The 22,346-nt window shown below is 57.2% G+C and overlaps 2 protein-coding genes and 1 long non-coding RNA gene across 16 annotated transcripts in view; 2 read left to right on the forward strand and 1 right to left on the reverse strand.

Moving 5' to 3' along the window:
• Window positions 1-22,263, forward strand: part of LOC135416659 (uncharacterized) — a 70,460-nt gene extending 48,197 nt beyond the window's left edge. The window contains exons 6-11 of the long non-coding RNA XR_010431649.1: window positions 16,282-16,552; window positions 16,687-16,818; window positions 17,789-17,918; window positions 19,492-20,314; window positions 20,585-21,860; window positions 22,101-22,263. This is a non-coding gene — a long non-coding RNA (uncharacterized LOC135416659). The remainder of the gene's footprint in view (window positions 1-16,281; window positions 16,553-16,686; window positions 16,819-17,788; window positions 17,919-19,491; window positions 20,315-20,584; window positions 21,861-22,100) is intronic.
• LOC135416638 (uncharacterized) overlaps window positions 1-22,346 on the reverse strand; it is a 414,600-nt gene that overhangs the window by 17,210 nt on the left and 375,044 nt on the right. The window lies entirely within an intron of this gene.
• On the forward strand, window positions 5,789-11,162 carry LOC135416525 (scavenger receptor cysteine-rich type 1 protein M130-like). The gene is made up of 11 exons (XM_064659738.1): window positions 5,789-6,551; window positions 6,622-6,942; window positions 7,032-7,349; window positions 7,423-7,725; window positions 7,799-8,113; window positions 8,258-8,668; window positions 8,741-9,049; window positions 9,138-9,509; window positions 9,591-10,016; window positions 10,229-10,789; window positions 10,969-11,162. The coding sequence occupies exons 1-11, from the start codon at window positions 6,188-6,190 to the stop codon at window positions 11,082-11,084; spliced, it is 3,816 nt and encodes a 1,271-aa protein (XP_064515808.1). The 5' UTR covers window positions 5,789-6,187; the 3' UTR covers window positions 11,085-11,162.

A 22,346-nucleotide genomic window follows, 5' to 3' on the forward strand; every position in this document is an offset into this window, starting at 1 on the left:
CCCCGCGGCGGGCGGGGGTCCCTGGCAGTGGTTCCCGGGGACACCGTCAGCGCCTTCCAACCCTACTTCCAAGGACACGGCACCGTGTCCGTCACAAGCGCTCGAATGGGGCCCGGGGTGAGGGGGAAGGCGCAGGAGAAAGATGCGGACCCCCCGCCCGTGGCCCCGGCCCGTGACCACGCCCCGTGCGCGGAGCCCCCGGGAGCCGAGGGGACGTTCCCTGTTCCCCATTCCCGCTCCCTGCGGCCCGAGCCGGGGGGACTTTCCCCCTTCCCCGTTCCCGCTCCCTCACGGCCCGACGGCAGCGGCCCCCGGTGGGCGGGGGCGGCAGCGCAGCCCCGGGGATCGAGGGGGGCTGGAGGCGGCCCAGGAAAGGCCCCCCCGCTCCCCCCGGGGCAGCTCCACAGCCCCCCTGCCCTCTCTGCCACGGGGGCCCCGCTGCTCCCCCGGCTGGCACAGAGCCCCCTGCCCATGGCTGGCAAACCAGGGCCAGGGCTCGGCCTCGCTGGTGCCGTGGCACAAAGGAGCTGCGGGCACCACTGCACCTCCAAACCTCCCTGGGAGGAGAAATGAATCCCGGGGCAAGACGCTTTTACAGCACGAGGTGGCAAAGAGTAAAAACCCAGAACACACTTCCCTGTGTGTTGCTTGCCCTCGCAGTGCCCCAGAACTTCTTCCAGAAAAGCAGAGGACACCCCAAAGCCATGAGCAGGCGAACCTCGAGGGCTTCCCGTGCCCCCTCTGTGCCCTGGGGGTTCCCCCCTGCTCGTGTCCCCCCAGCAGGGCCTGTCCCTCCCCTGGGGCTCAGCCAGTTGTCCTGCCTGGCTCCCACCACCTTTCCTTGAGGGACATTTTATGACCAAAAAAACCCCCCTCATTAACTCTATCTTATCCCAAAAAGGTTTGTTCTGTCCTCTAGAGATTGCCTTGGATCTTCCCTCCAAAATATTCATTGAACTTTTATGGAGCACTTCAAGTTTTACCCCAAAATTTTCTCTGCCTGTCCACTACTGATTACCTCATTTTTCCCTCAAGTGTTCATTCTCTGCCAATACAGATTACCTCAAGTTTTACCCCCCAAATTTTCCCTGCCTGTCCACTACTGATTGCCTCAATTTATCCCAAAATGTTCATTCTCTCTCCTACACATTGCCCCACATTTTACCCCCCCAAATTTTCGCTACCTGTTCACTACTGATTGCCTCATATTTACCTCTAAATATTCACTCTCTACCCTGGACATTACCTCAATTCTTTTCCCCCAAAATTTCCTCACCTGTCCACTACTGATCACCTCAGTTTACCTCATGATGTACATGCTCTCTGCTTCAGATTACCTTGATTTTACCCAAAAAAATTTTCCCTACTTGTCCACTACTGACTGCCTCAGTTTACCTCTAAATGGTCATTCTCTACCCTAAATTACATCAAGTTTTACCCCCAAAATTTTTCTTCTCTTTTTTACCCCGAGAATGGCCATTCCCTTCCATAAACATTACCTCAGCTTTGCCCTCAGAAATATCCCCTTCTGGCCCCTGTACCCAGGCTCTCCTCTCCCCCCTCAGTGTGACCCCAGCGTGCAGTCCCCTGCAGCCAGAGCTTGAGCTCAGCACGCTCCCTTATCAATGATTTGCTTTAAGTAACCAACTCAAATGAACTAATTAAAACCAAATCAATATTATATTATTCTTTTTAATCAAGATATATATAAATACTGCAGAATACAGAATACAAAGGAACCTTTTCAGCCTCAAAAACCCTTAAAAGAGATATACAGGGCACGGCTGCACTGCACCTCCAAACCAAGGACAATTAGGAGAAAAGAAAAACCCAGACTGAGATTCCTTGGAGATGGGTGCAGCTGCTTCCATCCAAAAAAATCCTTGGTCTGCATGAACACCTGCCTGAATCTTAGGAACCTGTGATGTCATCAATATCCTCGTGGTCCTTTTTATTAAAAGCAGATTTCCACGGAGAATTAATGAAATACAGAAAATTAAACTGAAATGTAACTGAACATTCCCCCAGCCCAGCAGGTTGCAGCATCCAAAAGAAAATGAAAAGAAAGATTATGGACTGGGATCATCACCAATCCCAAATCCCTAGTGTGGAATACCACTCTGCTTGGTTTTATAAATCACCACTTTTCTTACTGGACAAACCCACCAACTTTAGTTCAAATTCACCAAGTTCAGAACTGCGGCCACATGGATTTTACTGCCCCACGTGTGTGGTGGAACCCAGGAGAACACAAAGGGTGTGGGTCCTCTGGGAATGTTCACAAGGCACCACAGGGATCCGATGATGGATGAATTCCAACTGGCAGAGGGAAACTTACACTGGATAACGGGAAGGAATTCCCGGCTGTGAGGGCGGTGAGGCCCTGGCACAGGTTGCCCAGAGAAGCTGTGGCTGCCCCCGGATCCCTGGAAGTGTCCAAGGCCAGGCTGGACGGGGCTTGGAGCCACCTGGGCTGGTGGAAGGTGTCCCTGCCCATGGCAGGGGTGGGACTGGATGATCTTTAAGGTCCCTTCCCACCCGACCCTTCCGGGACTCCACGGTTCCCGCCGCCCCCGGAGCCAGCGGCCCCTGCCCGGTGCCAGCCCGCGGTCTGTGGCTCCCCGGTGTCCCCGCCGTGTCCCCCCGCCGAGCCGGTCCCGGCCCTTTGTTCGATCCCCTCACGGCCCCTCCGCTCCCGCCCCGCTCCCCTCAGCCCGCCCTGGGCCGGCGCTGGACCGGCCGCTCCCGGCACCGGGGAGGCCCCGGGGGAGCCCCGCGACCGCCCGGCGGGCCCCGCCCGTCTCACCCCGGTGCCGATCCCGGTGCCGATCCCGATCCCGGTGCCGATCCCGATCCCACTGCCGATCCCGGTGCCGATCCCGATCCCGGTGCCGATCCCGATCCCGATCCCGGTCCCGTCCCGGCCGTTCGGACGCTCCCGCCCCGTCACGTGACGCGCCCGCCTGCGCGCGCAGAGGCCCCGCCCCGCTCGGGAGCGCGCGGGAAACGGCTCCGGGACCGGGACGGGAAGGGACGGGATGGGATGGGATGGGAATGGGATGGGAATGGGATGGGATGGTGTGGGAACGGGTTCGTGCAGATCAGCCGTGGGGCAGCGCGGCCTTTCTTTCGAATTTCCTTTTCTTTTCAATTTATGCCCTTTTATTTTCTCCCCCCTCCTTTTCATTTATTTTTACTCTTTTTCTTTTTCTTTTTTCCCCATTTTCTTTTCTTCTGTTTTTCTTGCCCCTTTTTCTTTTCTTTTTTTCTCTCTTTTTCTTCTTTTTTTTTCCCTCTGTTTTTATTTTCTCTTTTCTCTCCCTTTTTCTTTCCTCCCCTTTTTCTTTTCTTTCCCCCTTTTCCTTTCTATTTTTTCTATTTTCCCCCTTTCCCTCTCCTTTTCCCCTTTTTCTTTTATCTCATTTTTCCTTTTCTCTCATTTTCCCTTTTCCTTTTCTCTTTTCCGCTTTTTCATTTTTTCCCATTTCTCTTTTTCTCCCTTTTTCTTTTGTCTTTTCCTGTTTTACTTTCTCTCTTTTTCCCATTTTCCCCTTTTTTCTGTTTTCTCTTTCCCCTTTCCCTTTTTCTCCTTTGACCCTCAGCCCTGTGCCTCATTAAATTCAGCTGCCCCAGGGCACAAGGACACTCCTAAGCAATAAAAGCCCCTCTCCCTCTGTGCCATAACTCACAGCAGGGCCCGGGAACAAACAGCTGGAGACACAGCTGGAGCAGAGGTTGGGATCCCGCAGTGGAAGCCCCTTCCCTTGGGATGTGTGTCCAAACCCAGCCTCAATCAACTGAATTTCAGGGAAGCCCTTTGCCTCGAGGTCTTGCTGGGCACAGATTGGAGCTGCTGGTTCTTGGCACGTGGAAACAAAATTTTCCATGGATTTTTAAAGTTGGACAACGGAATAATTTCTGTCCAAGCCCCTGTTCCCCCTGCAGATGTGTGGCTTCACCTGCTACTTTGGTTCAATATCCAAGGCAATATAATAAACTGCACCAAAAACTCACTTCAGTTTCTGCAGTTATTGATCCTTTAGTGTGTAAATATACTGAAAGAAAACAAAACCAGCCAAAAAAGAGGAAAAATAATGCTCCTGTATAATGCTCCTGAGGAACTGCTGCAGCACTCTCTGCTGGTTAGTAATGCACAGAGAATGGCCTTAGGAAACTGAAAATTCCAGGTATAACACTTAAAATAATTTGCCACTTAGGTACTGTTTTCCTAATTAAAATACAATAAATTCCTCTGAAAAGCCAGAACATAGAAAAATAACACACAGCAAAGGGAAAAAAAATCATATTTTGAAAACTCTTCCCAAGTATTTAACAAAATTATTTCAATTTTAGTATCAGTTTTTCAGTCACCGGTTTAAACAGAGCAGCCAGTACTCCCCACTGGAAGCAGGAAGAGTGATAAATCCACTGTGTAATGAACTTTCACCTGCCAAACAGAAGGAAAAAGACAAAATACATAAACACTGCAACACAGGGAAACGTTCTTAAATTCAACACATTTTACAGGATACGAAGATTTGCAGTTGCAGAACTGAGAGCTGGGCCGGGGTTGGTGCTTCTGCTCCATAACTCGGCCAGAGGGAGACCAGATCCATCAGCAAAACTGTTTGTTCAGGTCATTTCCAGGCAACCAGAGCTGTCTCCCACAGGGACACCAGTGGGGATGGGCACGAGGGTTATAAACAGCAAATTCTATGGAATATCAACCTGTCCTTGTCCCGATCCTGCTCAGCAAACCTGGAACCGTGGCTGCTTCCTGGCAAACCTGGCCTTAAAGCAGCAGCTCTGCAGGGGAATAGCCGGGCTCCAGGAGGCACTGGGAGGCTGTTCCAGCAGGAATTCCCCATGGAATTGCGGGCTGTAGGTAGAATTCCTCTAAACCTGCAAAGCTGAGACCGGAACCCAAACCTGGGCCCCCCGCAGAGAACAATCTTTGTGCTGCCCTGTCGGCCAAAGCCGCTGCACTGAGAGATCTTGGCAGCCTGAGGGAGGGCATTCTCTCCATCCCAGCAACCTCCATCTCCCCAGGGGACAATCCAAGTCCGAACCAACTCCTTTGGCCTTTCCACAGGGACAGTCACCCTTATTTGGTCCTGCTCTCCCACGGTTCATTTGGGGGGATCCATTTGTGCTGGTTTACGTTCCACGACTCCGCCCACAGCTGGAGATTTGGGGCTGTGCTTCCCTACTCCCAGCAGGTTCCCTAAGGAGCCAGATACTCCAACAATCCCCTCGTTTGACTTTCTAGGTGAATTGTACACAAGCCAGTCCCCCATTCCCTATCCAGGCTGGGAGTGCTCGTGCCCTTGGCACAGTTGGCTCTGGTTGGGCAGGAACTGAGAGCAGGACACGGGACAGAGTGGATCAGCTGCCCAGGGAACCTCCAGGATTCTCACTGAGACAGCAGCATCAGTGCTAAAAGCAGTTGAGGTCCAGGAAGAGACTGGGACAAACCAGGACAAATCAGTATGGCTTCTGAGGGTTTTCCAGGCTTTGCCAGCAGCCTTGGAAGTAGTGCCAGTGAGTTCTGATGGGTTTCTGGTGGGTCATTGCTTCAGTCTTCTCCTTTTCCCTGAACCTCTGGTGTGTACTTTCTGAGTTCAGCTGGAAACAGATTTTCCAGCAAACAAAAATCCTTCTCATCCTGAGAAGCTACATTTTTTGAACTTCCCATCAGAGCAGATCTTCAGAGCTTTGTTCCCAGCAGTGAAAGTCTCTGGCACTGGGACCGTGGCGGCAGGGAGCTGCAGGAGCGATCAGACTGGGACGTCTCCTTAACGCTGCGGCTCCGGAGGCTCCCGAGCTGCAGCGGGACAGAGCCGCGGGGCGCGGGCAGCGCAGAGCGGCGGCGTTATCGGTGCCGGCGCAGGTGGCAGGAGCCGCGTGCGGTCGGTGCCTCGGCCGCGTCCCCGGCGGGCGGTGACCGCCTCCTTCCTGCCCCGGCGGCGAGGCGAGCGCGGGGGCACAGCTGCGGCAGCCCCGCCATGTGCCACCGCCCGCGCGAGGCCCCGGGACCCGCCGCCCCCGCGGGGAGCCGGGGGCTGCTCCCACCGCCCGGGGAGGGGGCACCCGGGGAGGGGGCCCCGGGGCTCTGCCTCCAGCCGCTCCTCGGGGCGGTCCCGTGGAGGCTCCGGCGGGATTGGGGCTGAATCCTGTCAGCGCGGGGATGGCTCTTGCCGGGCTCCAGCGGCAGAGTTGGACCCACGGGGGGAAACAGGAGGGGCCCCCCCGGCCCAGGTGCTGGGGGGGGCGGCTCCCCCCGGGGACATCCGTGTGCCGGCCCACTGTGGCGAGGTGTGTGACGCCAGAAGCGGAGCCGAGCCTCATATTTGGGCACGAAGCAGGTTATTGGAGGCCGTGGCCCTGCAGCTGGGCGATCCCTCGGCTGATAAAGGCTCCCCTGGTGCTGCCGCCTGCACCGGCTCCGGCGCTGCCGCTACATCATCCCCAGCCTGCGCTGGGGGTGCGGGACGGTGGGATGGGGCCGGTCCGGGTGCTGGGGCTGCTGCTGTGCCTGCAGCTGTGTGGGGGTGAGTGGCGGGGTGGTGGGAGCGGGGACCCGCCGGTGCCGGGCCCGGCTCAGGCCCCTCCGTGCCGCAGGCTCCGGGCAGCTGCGGCTGGTGGGGGGCGGCGGGCGCTGTGCCGGACGCGTGGAGGTGAATCACGACGGTGAGTGGGGCTCCGTCTGTGTCTACGACTTTGACTGGCAAGCCCGCTGGGCCACCGTGGTGTGCTGGCAGCTGGGCTGTGGCCGCGTGGCCTGGTCGTCCCCGTACGCCCCGTTCGGGCAGGGCAGCGGCCGGATCTGGCTCCAGCCCTTCTACTGCGACGGCATCGAGGAGGTGCTGGAGGAGTGTCCGCACTTCGGATGGGGCCAGCACCACTGCGGCCACGACCGGGACGTGGGGGTGATCTGCACAGGTGAGGGGGACAGGCTGGCCGTGCCAGGACACCCACCTCGTGCCGGGGTGTGCCGGGCAGGGCTGAGCTGTGCCGGTGTCCCGGTGCAGAGGCCGTGGAGCTGAGGCTGGTGGATGGCGGCGGTCCCTGTGCCGGGAGGGTGGAGGTGAAGCTGCGGGGACACTGGGGCTCGGTGGTAGATGACAACTGGGACATGGAGGACGCCGAGGTGGTGTGCCAGCAGCTGGGCTGTGGCTCGGCTGCCGGCGCCTACTCCTCCCGTGACCGCTTTCGCCCAGGGACCGGGCCCATCAACCTGGCCCTGGTGGACTGCGATGGGGACGAGGCCACACTGTGGGAGTGCTGGATCCGTGGCTGGGGACCCTACAGTGGTCCCCATGACTATGACACTGCCGTCATCTGCCAAGGTAGGAGCCGGGCTGGGAGGGACGCGGCGCTCCCGGCACATCCCTCAGTGCCAACACTGCACTGCTCCCGCAGGGTTTTCCCAGCTGGTCGGAGGTGACGGAGCCTGTGCCGGGCGGTTGGAGGTGCGGCAGCGCCAGGCCTGGGTTGGCGTCTGCGCGGAGCACGTGGACATGAAGGTGGCCCAGGTGGTGTGCCGGGAGCTGGGCTGCGGCGCGGCGCTGGCCATCCCCGGCAGCGGCCGGTTTGGGGCGGGAACGGGGCCGCTGTGGGAGGGGGGGTTCAACTGCACTGGCACCGAGCCCCTCCTCAGCGCCTGCGCCCGGCGGGTGCCCCACAGCCAGGGCTGCGCTGGCCACGCCACCATCATCTGCTCCCGTAAGCACCGGGGACACCGGGGGTGTTGGGGGTGCCCCCAGCATCACCCCCCTGAACACCCTTTCTGCCACAGCCTACACGGGCTTCCGGCTGGGGAACAGCAGCTCGGGCTGTGCCGGGCGGGTGGAGGTGGCGGTGAGGGGCACGTGGGGGTCCGTCTGCGCCACCGACTGGGACCTGCCCGATGCCGACGTCCTGTGCCGCCACCTGGGCTGTGGCCACGCCGTCACCGTGCCCCCGGGAGGCTCCTTCGGCAGCGGGGACGGGCCGCTGAGGCCGGACGCCTTCGGCTGCAGCGGGAGCGAGCGGCACCCGGGCGAGTGCCCCGTGGCGGTGCTGGGGGAGCCCCCCTGCACCCCGGGGAACGCCGCCGCCGTCAACTGCTCAGGTCTGTGTGGCACCTGTGGGAAGAGCCTCCAAGGGCTTTTGGGACACCCCAGGAACTGGGAGCGGAGCACTCAGGGCTGTTTTGGGGTGAGGGGAGGGCTGAACCAGGTGCCACAGCCCCACGGCACTGCTGGTGATTTTTCAGGCACTGAAGGCACCATCAATTCCGTGCGGCTGGTGGAGGGTGAGAGCCGGTGTGACGGGCAGCTGGAGGAGGCCATAACCACCCCAGCCTGGCGCCGTGTGCCTGTGGAGCAGTGGAAGAGATGGGATGTCGACATGGTGTGTGCTGTGCTGGGTTGTGGCCTTCCAAAGGAGAACTACACAGCCTTGGGAATGGCCCCCACTGCACTGACCAGCAGCTCCAGGGAGGTGGATGTCGTGACGGAGGAGACAGATGTCGTGACGGAGGAGATGTACGACATCTCGGGGATGGGCCCTGAGCTGTCCAGGAGCCTCAAGGAGATGGAGGACATGCCAGAGAAGATCTCTGATGTCTTAGAAATGGGCCCTGCACCAACCAGCAGCCCTGAGGAGATGGTCATCGTCTGCTCAGGTGGGTGTCCCGAGAAGGGCCGGGGTGCTGGTGCCCCGAGCAGCCCCCAGCCCGGTCCTTCGGTGCCCGCAGGCAGCCGGCGGGTGAGGCTGGCGGGCGGTGCCGGGCGCTGCGCCGGGCGCGTGGAGGTCTATGCCGGTGGCACCTGGAGCAGCGTGTGCCAGGAGCGCTGGGACCTGCGGGCCGCCGCCGTTGTGTGCCGGGAGCTGGGCTGTGGCGCGGCACTGGAGGCCCCCGGCTCGGCGCGCTTCGGCCCCGGCGCGGGGACAGCGTGGCCGTACGTGGTTGAGTGCGCCGGGAGCGAGGAGTCTCTCTGGGAATGCCCACGCTCGGAAGGGCGCGAGTGCGAGCGCGGGGCCGGGGCCGGGGCCGTCTGCTCAGGTGAGTGTCGGGTGTCCCCGGGGCGGGGAGCAGCAGAGCCCCCCGGGGGGTTCCCGTCCGTGCCGTGACCCCCCTGCACCCCTGGCAGAGCAGCTCTCCCTGCGGCTGGCGGGCGGGCGCGGGCGCTGCAGCGGGTACCTGGAGCTGCTCCACAACGGCACCTGGGGCCGCGTGTGCGCCATCGGCACCAGCCCCGGCACCGCCGCCGCCGTCTGCCGGCAGCTGGGCTGTGGGGACGGGGGGCAGCTGGCACCCGTACCCGCCCAGCAGCCGGCCCCCGCCTGGCTGGCCTGGGTGGGCTGCGAGGAGGGGGCCCGCTCGCTCTGGGAGTGCCCCTCGGCACCCTGGCACCTGCATTCCTGCGGCCCCGGAGGGGACACCTACGTGGCTTGTGCGGAGGACAGTGACAACCCCAGCGAGACAGCCAGCACCCCGTGCCCGGACGGGGCCACCTGCACAGGTAGCTCTGCCCGTGCCAGCAGCCCCCCCGCCGGGCCGGCTGGGCTCCCCCTGCCCCCACTGCCTGGCCGTGTCCCCACAGCTGTCCCCAGCAGCAGCGGCCCTGCGGTGGCCAGGGGGACTGTGCCGGTGCCAAGCGGGCAGGTGGCCAGGGGGACTGTGCCGGTGGCGGTGGTGCTGTGCGTGGTCCTGGGGACGCTGCTGTGCCTGGCCCTGGGCGCCCTGGCCGTGCTGATGTGCCGTGCCCGCGCTTGGCGCCGAGGTGGGTCCCGGCGGGTGGGTGCCGGGGCAGAGCCGCTTTGGGGGTTCAGGGGCTCCCCCCGTGTGGAACGGCTCGGAGGGTGGGCAGTGGGTGACCCCGGTGCCACCCACGGTGCCCACGGCCCTGGGAGAGCGCTGCCTCTTGTGGCAGGCCCCGGCAGAGCCGTGGGTGCCATTCCCGACGCCATCTACGAGGAGCTGGACTACAGCGCGATGCCGGAGTACCAGGAGGTGCCCAGTCGCCCAGGTCGGTGCAGCCCCCGTGCCCCAGCTCTGCCCGGACAGGGGGGCTCTGCCCCACAGTCCCACCGCGGCAGCGGGTCCTGGTGGCACAGCACTGGCTCCTCCCCGTGGTGTGGGGGGTCCCTGGGTCCCATCACAGCCCTGCTCTGTGGCTGAGGTTGTGTCACCCGCGGTGCCACCTCTGGCCACCCCCAACACCCTGTTTTCCCCCTGCAGGTTCCCCGCAGGAGGGCTCAGTGAAGAAGCTGCTGTATTACACCGGGGACAGCGTGGAGGGGAGTGACAGCGGGGCAGCCCCAGGTAGGGGCACAGGGCAGGAACCCAGCGGGGAGCGCTGGGGACAGGGGACACGGCAGGGCTGGGGAGCTGAGGGGACACGTCCCCCCTCGTTAGTGGGCAGAGAAGCATCGCCCTTCCCTGAGGGACCAAGGGCCACCAACACATCCCTGGTGGCACAGCAAGAGCGGGATGGCACAGCCAGAGGGCGATGGCACATCCGGAGGGGGATGGCACAGCCAGTCCCTGCCATGGCCACTGGGTCAGTGCCATGTACCCCCGTGCCAGTCCCAGCTCCCCATGCCCTGCCCGAGCACGGAACCCTGGATGGCTACGATGATGCCACAGCTGGAACCCCGGATGGCTACGACGATGCCATGGTTGGAACCCCAGATGGCTATGACGATGCCACGGCCGTGCCAGAGGAGTCCCCCACTCCCAGCACTGGGGACATCTCCGAAGGGGTGGCACAGAGAGGCTGGATCTGTGTCCCACCCACAGGTAAGAGGGACCACAGCTGCCCTATCTGCCCTGGAGAGCCACTCCACGGGGGGTTTGGCTGCGGTGGTGAGCTGGGATCCATCAGCAGATCCATGGGGGCTGCAGAAACACCCCAGGTGGGGTCTGGAGGGGGGACACGGAGCTGTCCCCCTCAGGCACCTGCCTTTGCTGTCCCCAAGGTGGGAGCTGCCCCCCTCCAAGTCCCCCCGGAGCCACAAGGGACCCCCCGGGACAGCCCCCGGGGCACATGGACTGTGATGATGTCGGCACCGGCACCCCGGGGATGTCGCAGTGAGGATGTCCCGGCCACGTCCCATCCCTGGGGACACGTGTGCAGGGTGGGGGGGCTGTGTCATCATCTCTGATAATGTCATTTGGGGCACTCCGTTGTCACTGGGAGGGTGGTGTTGTGGTGGAGAAAATGAGTGGGGAATCAAGGGGGTCATGTGTGTTCCCCAAAAAGGGAGGGGACAGCCCAAAAATGCCTTAAAATTCATAAGGAGGGGTTGTGTGTCTGTAAAATACTTTTAAAATACTTTTAAAAATACTTTTAAATTTGTTATTTTTAAATCTATTGATGAATAACATCAATTCATATGAAAACTGATTTCAAAATAAAACCCCATACCTGTTATAATACATACAGGATTTTGAGATATGAGAAATTCGAAATGTGGATCCACAGGGTTTGAAAATTACAATAAAACTTTTGTACGAATACGTTAAACACTGAAGGGCTGGAAAATGTGAGGCAGGCACTCGCTGTGCAGCAGCAGGGGCAGCTCGGTGTGTCGGGGGTTGTTCCTGTCCCCTCCCTGTCACCCCAGGGCGGTGGCACCGAGCGGGGAAGGAGCGGCCGGGCCGGGCTGGGGCCGGGGGGGTTCCCGGGGCACCCGGGACTTGTGGTCTCCTGTCTCTCCCAGGGGGGTAAAATGAACATTTTGAGTTAAAACCGAGGCAATTAGTGAGGGACATTCTGCAGGGGAAATTGAGGTACTCCCAGCGGGACAGGAAGGGACAATTCTGGGGTAAAACCTGAGCTGGGCAGGGGAGGTTTGGGGGTCAAACCTGAGTTCCTGTGCAGGGGGCAGAAGAGGGAAAAGCAGAGGCAAATTGGGAGGGGGAGCAGAGGTGACATTTTCCATAGAATTGCTGAGGCAATTTGGATGAAACAAAATCACCTTTTTTGTGGGGTGAATCCGGGGGTACCTTAGCGAGGAAAAAGGAGCCTTTCTGAGGGAAAGGCTGGGAACTCAGAGGGGACCGAGGCAGAATTTTGGACAGAAAACCTGAGGTTCCTTAGAGGGGACAGAAGTGACCCTTTTAGCTGAAAACTGGGGGTAATTTAGAGGGGACACGACCACTGTTTTATGTAGGAAAGGGGGGGGCGATGTAGAGGGGAGAAAGGTGGCATTTCAGAGGGAGTGGCTGAGCTGGTTGGTGATGGCCGAGATGGACTGCCAGCTGCAGACTGAGCCTGGGGCCTGAATCCTTTCCAGTCAGCAGGGGCTGTTCCCAAATGCCATCCCCTGGCTCATAACTCGGTGTCGTGGTTTGGACCTTGTTTTCCCCCAGAGGCTAAGAGAAGTGGTAGACCCCAAGGGGTGGAAACCCTTGGAAGTTTTGAAGTTCTGCCCAATGGGCGCTCCTGCAGAAATGTAAACATATCACAACCAGACCGGAAGAGAAGAGTTGTAGTTTTTTTGGTTGTGGAGGAGAGGTGGCCATGTTGTGAGCCACGAGGAAGGGGCTCTGTGCCCCTTGGGGCCTCTGGGGCCTCCCAGCCCCGGCTGGGGGGCTGCAGGGACCTGGAACAGCATAAAGCTGGGCTGGGTGCCTGTAGTTATGCCGGGAGACGTTTTTCTCCATGGGCACAGAGCAGCAGCCGGGACTGACCAGAGAAACGGTGGCAGAGAGCCAGGAGATAAGACCAAGAAGCAACAGAAACATGCAGCACCAGAGAAAAGACTCCTGGAAAGGGAGAGAGAGAGAGAGAGAGAGAACCAGCAGCTGAGAGACAGAGTTTGGGGTAAGGCTGTACCAGACCCCCCAAAACTCCTTTGAGACCTCCTGGAAGGAGGAAGATGATGGACTCTTACTTGAAAGAGCCTTGGAGTGCTACAGCACTTACAGAGAGGAGCTGAGAAGCTCAAAGGCGTCCTGAAGCTGGACCAGGACAGCCAAAGGAATGTGGAGGAGGGCTTCGCCCCCCCCCCCGCTGCCTGGAGACAGAGAACGGAGCTCTGCAAACGGGAATTTGAATCCCCTGAGGAAGGGACTTTCACGAAGATGCCCCTGCATTTCGTGATATGCCTGTGGTGATGCGAGTCTTGTCCCTGCTGGCAGCCCACAGGTGAGGCCTTCGCTTGGACCGAAGGAGAGCCGAGGGGCTTGGAGACCCCCTTGTGTATGTTGAACAGAGATCCAGCTACAACAACCCAGTTACTGCTGCATGGAGGACAGAAGAGGAGCTGCTGCTTAAGGACTGGAAGGGATCTGTCCTTCTTTCCCTCCTGGACTTTTATTTGGAGGGGAGAAGAGATCTGATCATTGTAAATATATATGTCATGGTAGAGATTGTGATCGTGTGTATAATGTGATATGGTATTTATTTGTACAGTCATTGTAATATATTCCCTTTCCCCCACTTTGAGTCTGGTGTGTTTTGTCTGGAAAAACCCATCTCACATTAGGTTGAGATGTGGGAGGGGGGATGGAACTAGGGAATTGGATTTTGGGGCTATCTCAAACCATGACACTCGGTAAGACTGTGTTCCTCCAACCCAACCCCAGGTGCAGCTTTGGTGCTCCTGTGTGCACCTCTCGCCTTTGCCTCCTGAGACCATCCTTGTGTTGCAGCTCAATAAAGTCCATTTTGGTGTTTATTGGTTTTGATTATTGCGTGTAACAAAAGTACTGCTCAGTTTCTCTAAACCATTCCCCTCCTTCAATAGCTGCATCCCCGGTCCAAAATTTATGTTCCCAGACAATCCTTTTCCAGCAGGAAACACCATTTTCCTTTTGCGGGTTGTTGGCGGGTCGGGGCCGCGCTGAGGGAACGGGGGCGGGGCCGCGCCGAGGGGCGGGGCCGGGCTGAGCGGGCGGGGCGGGGCCGCAGGGCCAGGCGGGCTGGGATTGGGCGGCGGCGCTCGATGCTGATTGGGTAGCGCTGCCGGCCCGCGGTATAAAGGGCCGGCGGGGGGGGTGCGGTCGGTTGTGTGTGAGGGCTGAGGGTGGGGCCCCGCTGCTGCCCGGGCTGCGGAGGGGAGAGCGCCTTGGCCAATGGGTTATGGACCGGGGGAGCCGGGGGGCGTTTAGGGGCGCCTTGTGCTGGGCAGCGGGGCCGGGTAAGCCCGTTAGCTGCCGGGTGCGCCTGGGGGAGCCGTGGCAGAGCTGCGGGGCTGTTGCTCTCTGGGTGTCTCAGGGTTTGCCTCGGAATCCCAAAGCCTCTCCCCGTGCAGGGTTAGGAGGCAAAGACTGGTCTCAGTTTCTTGTTGCTGCATTAATGCTTTTTGCTCCTTCTCTGTGCAGTTGTGCCCTCCCTGGGGCTCAGCTCAGGTCCGTGCCCCGCGGCTGGTGGAGTGTGGCGAGTTGTGCTTCCTGCCGGGCGGGAGCTGCCTTGGGAAGCTGCTCTGTCCCCACGGCTGTGCCGAGCTGGGAGCTTGGGCAGGGAAGGGCAGGGCCCGTCCTGCCGGTGAGAACTGGGTTTGGCTGGGGGAGGATGGAATGGAGTGTGTGCCTGTTAACTCCACGGAGAGCCAACAGCTGGGAGAGACCCCGAGCAGGTTTGGTGCCATGAGAGCAGCTTCCAAAGACCTTGAGTGTTGGAGAAATGTCCAGGAGAATGGGTTCCCTTTTTGCAAGGAGGCAGTTTGCAAAGACAGGGTGGTTGCTGAGCTCTCTGGCAAAAATACTCCCCTTGGGATGTCCAGGGTGAGGAAATGTTGACTGTGTGTGGGTGCCTGTGTGTGACACCCGTGGGTGTGCAGGAAGGGGGTTCTGGTGCCATTGGAGCTGCCAGGGAGCCAAAAAGGGCACAGTTGTCTGAAAAAGGCAAAAGCTCTGTTGGTCTCTGTTGACACCTGTACCAAAGAAGATGCAGATTTTCCCTTTCTTGGTTTCACAAAGCTCCAGCAAAGGCAGCTTTAGATTCCAACTCACATTTATGCTGAAGGTTTCCTTGCTCTCTCAGCAGGATGTCGAGTGCCACCGTGTCCCTGAGGTCATCCTTTCTCCTGTTGGGAGAGCATGAGGTGGATGGAGAGGATCCCCAGGCATCTGCAGGAACAAGGAACAGCCCTTGTGAGATGGACTTTCAGGGTACCATGGGTAATGTGCCAGCTCTTCTGATGGAGTTTTGTCTGCTGTATTTGAAAATAAAGAGTAAAACTAAAGTCAGGTCTGTTCTGGAGCGTGTTACACTTGTGCAAAGCTCCTTCCCTCTGTTTATGTTCTGTTTTGGAAAGCACAGTCTGGGGTTCCTGGGCACTTGCTGTTAAACGATCCCATGAAAATAATTTTGTACTGAAAGTGGAAAGGAGCTGACTGTTGGAGGTCAGATGTCCATGATAAAAACTATGTTTTTTCACTCAGTAATCTCTTAAAATACCTTAGTATGTAGGAATGCCTGGCTTCTAAAACTTACCAGCTGAGTATTTGAAACTTCTTTGAAGAGCTGATTTCAGGCAGCAGAATTGGCCCCCAGAAGGGACTCTGTGCCTGCTCTCCCGTGGCTCCAAGGGATCTCTGGCCCTTCACGCCGGCACCGAGATTTTCTCGGGAAGGGCCTCAGATCCCCGGACCAGTCTGGGACACAGGCAAGATCCCCCTGCAGTTTAGGACCAAATTGGGCCCCTGGAGGGACAGTGCTGTTGGTGCCCCCCGGGTTGGGGCACCCCGAGGACTCCAGCGCGCACCGAAAGGATTATTCGGGGAGATCCTCGGGGTGCCCGGCCCTGGGGAGCTCAAAGCAAGGTCCCTGCCATGGATTCAGGCATTGCTGAGAGTATCCCAGGGGTCCCTGTCCCTGCTAGACATGGAGCTCTCTAATGGGCTGTGATTGGGTGATAAAAGTGGTGCTCCAAGTGCCAAAGAAGTGTGGGATTGGGATTAAGAACGGAGCAGTGAGGGTCCAATTGGCTGTTTTCTCTTGAGTGTAATGGTGAGAGCTGCAGGAGTGCCAGGTGTGTGTTCCAGTCCCCATCATTTGCTTTGCACATGTCCTGGTCAGACACAGGTCCAACTTCCTCAGTCCTTCACACAAGAGAAGGAGAATGAAGGACTGGCAGTGTTAAGGTGATTGGTGTGACAGGGGTTAAACTGGGAAAACATTGGGTGATTCCTCAGTTTGTCTCTTTGCCAAACTCACCCAAACCTCTGCTAGGAAGAGATAGAGTGGAAAAGTTGAGGCAGAAATGCAATTGGAAACTGGGGCTATTGAAACTGTAATTCCTGTGACTAAATGTGTCCAAGCAGCAGCTCTTGTTGTGCAGGGAATAACTCCTGTCAGCAGCAAGGTCCCGACTGAAGTGGCAGCTGCAGTTGTTCCTGTGGTGTGGGCCAGTGGAATTGCAGGAGAGTGGAAGAGGGCAGAACCTGTAGGTATTACCTATAATCTGGGATCTCTCCTGGTTAAGGCCAAGCCAGTATCCTTTAAAATCAGAATGCCAGACTGGATTGGTTGCAGGAACAGCTAAATTTGCTCCTCCTGGTTTGCTTGTAGGAGGTGAATGCAAGAACCTGCCAAGAAAACCAATGGCCAAGGTGATTGATGAGTGCAGGACCTGAGAGAACCCCCTGAAATGACAACCTGGAGTAGTTTCCAGGATTAGATTGCAAAGATGGCCTTTGCTGCATCTCCTTGAGCAAGGAAAGCCAAGAAACCTTTGCTTTTGCAGGAGAAAATCTGGAAAGCAGGAAGGAAGCAAAGAAGCCCCGTGACTCCTCCCTGAGCCCCAGCCAGCCCCTGAACTGCCTTCCTGGGAATGGTGGGACGGGCTGGACTCTGGATTGCTCCCTCTGGATGTGTGGTGAGACTGTTAGGGCAACTTTTCCAACAGCCTGTAAGAATTTGCTGCCTTGTCTAGATGGTGCAAGGGCAGCCTTTAAACAGATGAAGCCTTCCCTGAGGAGAGCTCTGGGTGTGCCAGATGTGTCAGAACTGTTGGCAGCATCTTTGGTGGGGAGGGCAAAGAAAGGCCAAGGTGTGCAGTGACCCCCCTGAGAAGGGACTTTGAGTTAATGGCATCCCTGCAAGTGAACTTTGTGGGCTGTTCCCCCTGCAGTGCAGGTGACAGTCCCAGCTACAGTGATGGGAGAAATAGTTAACAGAGAGCCCCAAAAGCTGGAAATCCTCCTGGAGGCTCTTGGCAAAGAGAGTTTGCTGAGTTCCCCCTGACAGAAGGACAGTGACAGCTTTTGAGTGCTGGTAGATCCTTTAAATAGACAGCCTTGAGTGTGTCCTTGTTGCACCAGTAGGCCTTGTCCGACTCCCCATATTCCAGGAGATATACCTATTAAAGTTTCAAAATGATGTTCATAATTCTCTGATGGCTTGAGGCTCTCCCCTCAGGAACTGCAGGAACTCCTGGTGCCGCCTGGGCCGATGGATTGGACGCCCCAGCCCCTCCGTTCCTGCCCAGCCCCTGGGGCCGTGTCCAGTGGTGGCACTGCCAGCCCTGCAGGGGAAGTGGGAAGGGCCTTTGCAGGTCTTGTGGATCACATTTATTGCAGGTAAAGTTTCAGAAAGAGGACCTGGGGTATGTTATTCTTGAGTTCAGAAAGCTGCTTTTGATTGGTGAGCAGAACAAAGTGGATCCTTCAGAGTTCCCATCCGTGTTTGTGTCTCAGCCTGTGTTAAGATTCAGGGCTGTCAGTTGTCACTGAGGAGTCAAACTCTGCTTTAAATAATGAGACACTGGCCTGATGGGCAAGTGTCAGGAAAAAAGGTGGAATGATATCTGAGTGTTGAGATGTAACAAGGGCTAATCCTTTTTGCAGTGGGATGGAGCCTGGAAACTCCCCAGAGCTGAGTCATGGGTTTTAAAGGGACCAACTAAGGGAGGTGAAGAAAGAAGGAAGAAGGGAACTGAGGCATCAGCCAAGCAGCACCAAGTCACTGTGTAAGCAGGTGAGTTGTGTTGAGATTCCTCAGGCAGGCACTTAGGACTTTGAGGGCTCCAGACAGAGAAGACCTAGGAAGCCTCTCGGTGAAGCCCCTTGGAAACCTTATAAGGGTAGGTGTGTATGGTAATAAGTGTTGGAAAATGTCCTGAATGTGGAACAGGAATGCAGGGAAGGAAAATGAACCCTCCTGTAATGCTGACCCCTCCCATCAGCTGCAGTGGAGACCCCTCCGTGTGCCCTTTGGGAGCTGATTGCCAGGACACCCGTGGGGCTGGGATCATGGCAGGGTGTTGTAAGCAAGAAATGCCTGGCTTCTAAAACTCACCAGCTGAGCCTTAGAGGCTTCTTTGAAGAGCTGATTTCAGGCAGCAGAATTGGCCCCCCAGGAGGGACTCTGTGCCTGCTCTCCCGTGGCTCCAAGGGATCTCTGGCCCTTCACGCCGGCACCGAGATTTTCTCGGGAAGGGCCTCAGATCCCCGGACCAGTCTGGGACACAGGCAAGATCCCCCTGCCTTTTGGGACCAAATTGGGCCCCCTGGAGGGACAGTGCTGTTGGTGCCCCCTGGGTTGGGGCACCCCGAGGACTCCAGCGCGCACCGAAAGGATTATTCGGGGAGATCCTTGGGGTGCCCGGCCCTGGGGAGCTCAAAGCAAGGTCCCTGCCATGGATTCAGGCATTGCTGAGAGTATCCCAGGGGTCCCTGTCCCTGCTAGACATGGAGCTCTCTAATGGGCTGTGATTGGGTGATAAAAGTGGTGCTCCAAGTGCCAAAGAAGTGTGGGATTGGGATTAAGAACGGAGCAGTGAGGGTCCAATTGGCTGTTTTCTCTTGAGTGTAATGGTGAGAGCTGCAGGAGTGCCAGGTGTGTGTTCCAGTCCCCAGCATTTGGTTTGCACATGTCCTGGTCAGACACAGGTCCAACTTCCTCAGTCCTTCACACAAGAGAAGGAGAATGAAGGACTGGCAGTGTTAAGGTGATTGGTGTGACAGGGGTTAAACTGGGAAAACACTGGGTAATTCCTCAGTTTCTCTGTTTGCCAAACTCCCCCAAATCTCTGCTAGAAAGAGATTGAGTGGAAATATTGAGACAGAAATGGAATTGAAAAGGGGGCTATTGAAACTGTAATTTCCTAAAACTAAATGTGTCCAAGCAGCAGCTCTTGTTGTGCAGGGAATAACTCCTGTCAGCAGCAAGGTCCCGACTGAAGTGGCAGCTGCAGTTGTTCCTGTGGTGTGGGCCAGTGGAACTGCAGGAGAGTGGAAGAGGGCAGAACCTGTAGGTATTACCCCTACTGTGGGATCTCTCCTGGTAAGGGAAACCCAGTATCCTTTAAAATCAGAATGCCAGCTTGGATTGGTTGCAGGAAGAGCTGAATTTGCTTCTCCTGGTTTGCTTGTAGAAGGTGAATGCAAGAACGTTCCAAGGAACCAATGGCCAAGGGGATTGATTAGTGCAGGGCCTGAGAGAACCCCCTGAAATGACAACCTGGAGTAGTTTCCAGTATTAGATTGAAAAGATGGCCTTTGCTACATCTGCTTGAGCAAGGAAAGCCAAGAAACCTTTGCTTTTGCAGGAGAAAATGGGGCAAGCGGGAAGGAAGAAGAGAAGCCCCGTGACTCCTCCCTGAGCCCCAGCCAGCCCCTGAACTGCCTTCCTGGGAATGGTGGGACGGGCTGGACTCTGGATTGCTCCCTCTGGATGTGTGGTAAGACTGTTAGGGCAACTTTTCCAACAGCCTGTAAGAATTTGCTGCCTTGTCTAGATGGTGCAAGGGCAGCCTTTAAGCAGCTGGAGCCTTCCCTGAGGAGAGCTCTGGGTCTGCCAGATGTGTCAGAACTGTTGGCAGCATCTTTGGTGGGGAGGGCAAAGAAAGGCCAAGGTGTGCAGTGACCCCCCTGAGAAGGGACTTTGAGTTAATGGCATCCCTGCAAGTGAATTTTGTGGGCTGTTCCCCCTGTAGTCTCAGCTACAATGATGGGAAAAATAGTTAACAGAGAGCCCCAAAAGCTGGAAATCCTGGAGGCTCTTGGCCAACAGAGTTTGCTGAGATCCCCCCCGAAAGAAGGACAGTGTGATAGCTCTTGAGTGCTGGTAGGTCCTTTGAAAAGACAGCCTTGAGTGTGTCCTTATTGTACCAGTAGGCCTTGTCCAACTCCCCATATTCCAGGAGATATACCTATTAAAGTTTCAAATGCTCTTCCTAATCCTTTGTTGGCTTGAGGCTCTCCCCTGCAGGAACTGCAGGAACTCCTGGTGCCGCCTGGGCCGATGGATTGGACGCCCCAGCCCCTCCGTTCCTGCCCAGCCCCTGGGGCCGTGTCCAGTGGTGGCACTGCCAGCCCTGCAGGGGAAGTGGGAAGGGCCTTTGCAGGTCTTGTGGATCACATTTATTGCAGGTAAAGTTTCAGAAAGAGGACCTGGGGTATGTTATTCTTGAGTTCAGAAAGCTGCTTTTGATTGGTGAGCAGCACAAAGTGGATCCTTCAGAGTTCCCATCCGTGTTTGTGTCTCAGCCTGTGTTAGGATTCAGGGCTGTCAGTTGTTGTTACTGAGGAGTCAAACTGTACTTTAAATAATGAGACACTGGCCTGATGGGCAAGTGTCAAGAAAAAAGGGGGAATGATATCTGAGTGTTGAGATGTAACAAGAGCTGATCCTTTTTGCAGTGGGATGTAGCCTGGAAACTCCCCAGAGCTGAGCCAAGGGATTTAAAGGGACCAACCAAGGGAGGTGAAGAAAGAAGGAAGAAGGGAACTGAGGTGTCAGCCAAGCAGCACGAAGTGGCTGTGTAAGCAGGTGAGTTGTGTTGAGGTTCCTCAGGCAGGCCCTGAGGACTTTGAGGGCTCCAGACAGAGAAGACCTGGGAAGCCTCTAGAAAGCCCCTTGGAAACCTTATAAGGGTAGGTGTGTATGGTGATAAGTGTTGGGAAATGTCCTGAATATGGAACAGGATTGCAGGGAAGGAAAATGAATCCTCCTATAATGCTGCCATATCAGCTGCAGTGGAGACACCTCTGTGTGCCCTTTGGGAGCTGATTGCCAGGACACCCGTGGGGCTGGGATCATGGCAGGGTGTTGTAAGCAAGAAATGCCTGGCTTCTAAAACTCACCAGCTGAGTCTTTGAAACTTCTTTGAAGAGCTGATTTCAGGCAGCAGAATTGGCCCCCAGGAGGGACTCTGTGCCTGCTCTCCCGTGGCTCCAAGGGATCTCTGGCCCTTCACGCCGGCACCGAGATTTTCTCGGGAAGGGCCTCAGATCCCCGGACCAGTCTGGGACACAGGCAAGATCCCCCTGCAGTTTAGGACCAAATTGGGCCCCTGGAGGGACAGTGCTGTTGGTGCCCCCTGGGTTGGGGCACCCCGAGGACTCCAGCGCGCACCGAAAGGATTATTCGGGGAGATCCTCGGGGTGCCCGGCCCTGGGGAGCTCAAAGCAAGGTCCCTGCCATGGATTCAGGCATTGCTGAGAGTATCCCAGGGGTCCCTGTCCCTGCTAGACAGGGAGCTCTCTAATGGGCTGGAATTGGGTGATAAAAGTGGTGCTCCAAGTGCCAGAGAAGTGTGGGATTGGGATTAAGAACTGAGCAGTGAGGGTCCAATTGGCTGTTTTCTCTGGAATGTGACTGTGAGAGCTGCAGGAGTGCCAGGTGTGTGTTCCAGTCCCCCGCATTTGGTTTGCACATGTCCTGGTCAGACACAGGTCCAACCTCCTCAGTCCTTAACACAATAGAAGGAGTGTAGCTCCTTGTTTTCCTGTGTCTTTGGTGAGGTGTTGACTCAGTACCTTTCTTGGAGCTGCTGTTGGATGAAGAGATGCCCTCAATTCACCTCTAAGGGCCTGGTTTTCTTCCCTGCTTTCCCAACTTGTCCAGGAGATGGAATTCCAGTGCTACAGAACAGATGGCTCATGGTGCTCCCAGAAGGAGCCTTTGTCCCTCCAGGTTAAGTTGTGTTGCCCCTGGAGCTGTTGGGAGAAGCAGAGGGTTGTCAGGGAGAGGCCTGGAATGATGTTGCTGTGGCACAGATGTTGCTCCCTGGCAGGTTCTTGGGTTGGATTCCTTGGCTGCCCCTTGGCAAGGCCTGGAAGGGCCTCAGTTGTGTAGGGAACCAAACCTGGAATGGGAAAGCAAAGGTGGGGAGGTTCTGGTTTCAGAAAGGATCATTGCCTTCTCTTTCTGCAGGGACACTGAGCTGGTCCAGCTGCGGCAAGAAGAGCCCTGTTGCCTGAGTGCTCTCCAGCCCCCCAGGCTGGATCCCAACTGTCAGCCCCTGGCTCCATCCCTTGAGAAGATGGTGTTCCTGCAAGCCCAGCTGCTGTGCTGGTGGTCCTGTGGGTACCTCCTGCCCTGGTCTGCTGTGACTGTGGTTGTGTTGCAGCTCAATAAAGTCCCTTTCCGTGGTGATTGTGTCATTTTGGTGTCAGTTCC

The sequence above is a fragment of the Pseudopipra pipra genome, chromosome 6 (genome assembly GCF_036250125.1).
Source record: "Pseudopipra pipra isolate bDixPip1 chromosome 6, bDixPip1.hap1, whole genome shotgun sequence".
In the NCBI taxonomy this organism is placed as follows: Eukaryota; Metazoa; Chordata; class Aves; order Passeriformes; family Pipridae; genus Pseudopipra; species Pseudopipra pipra.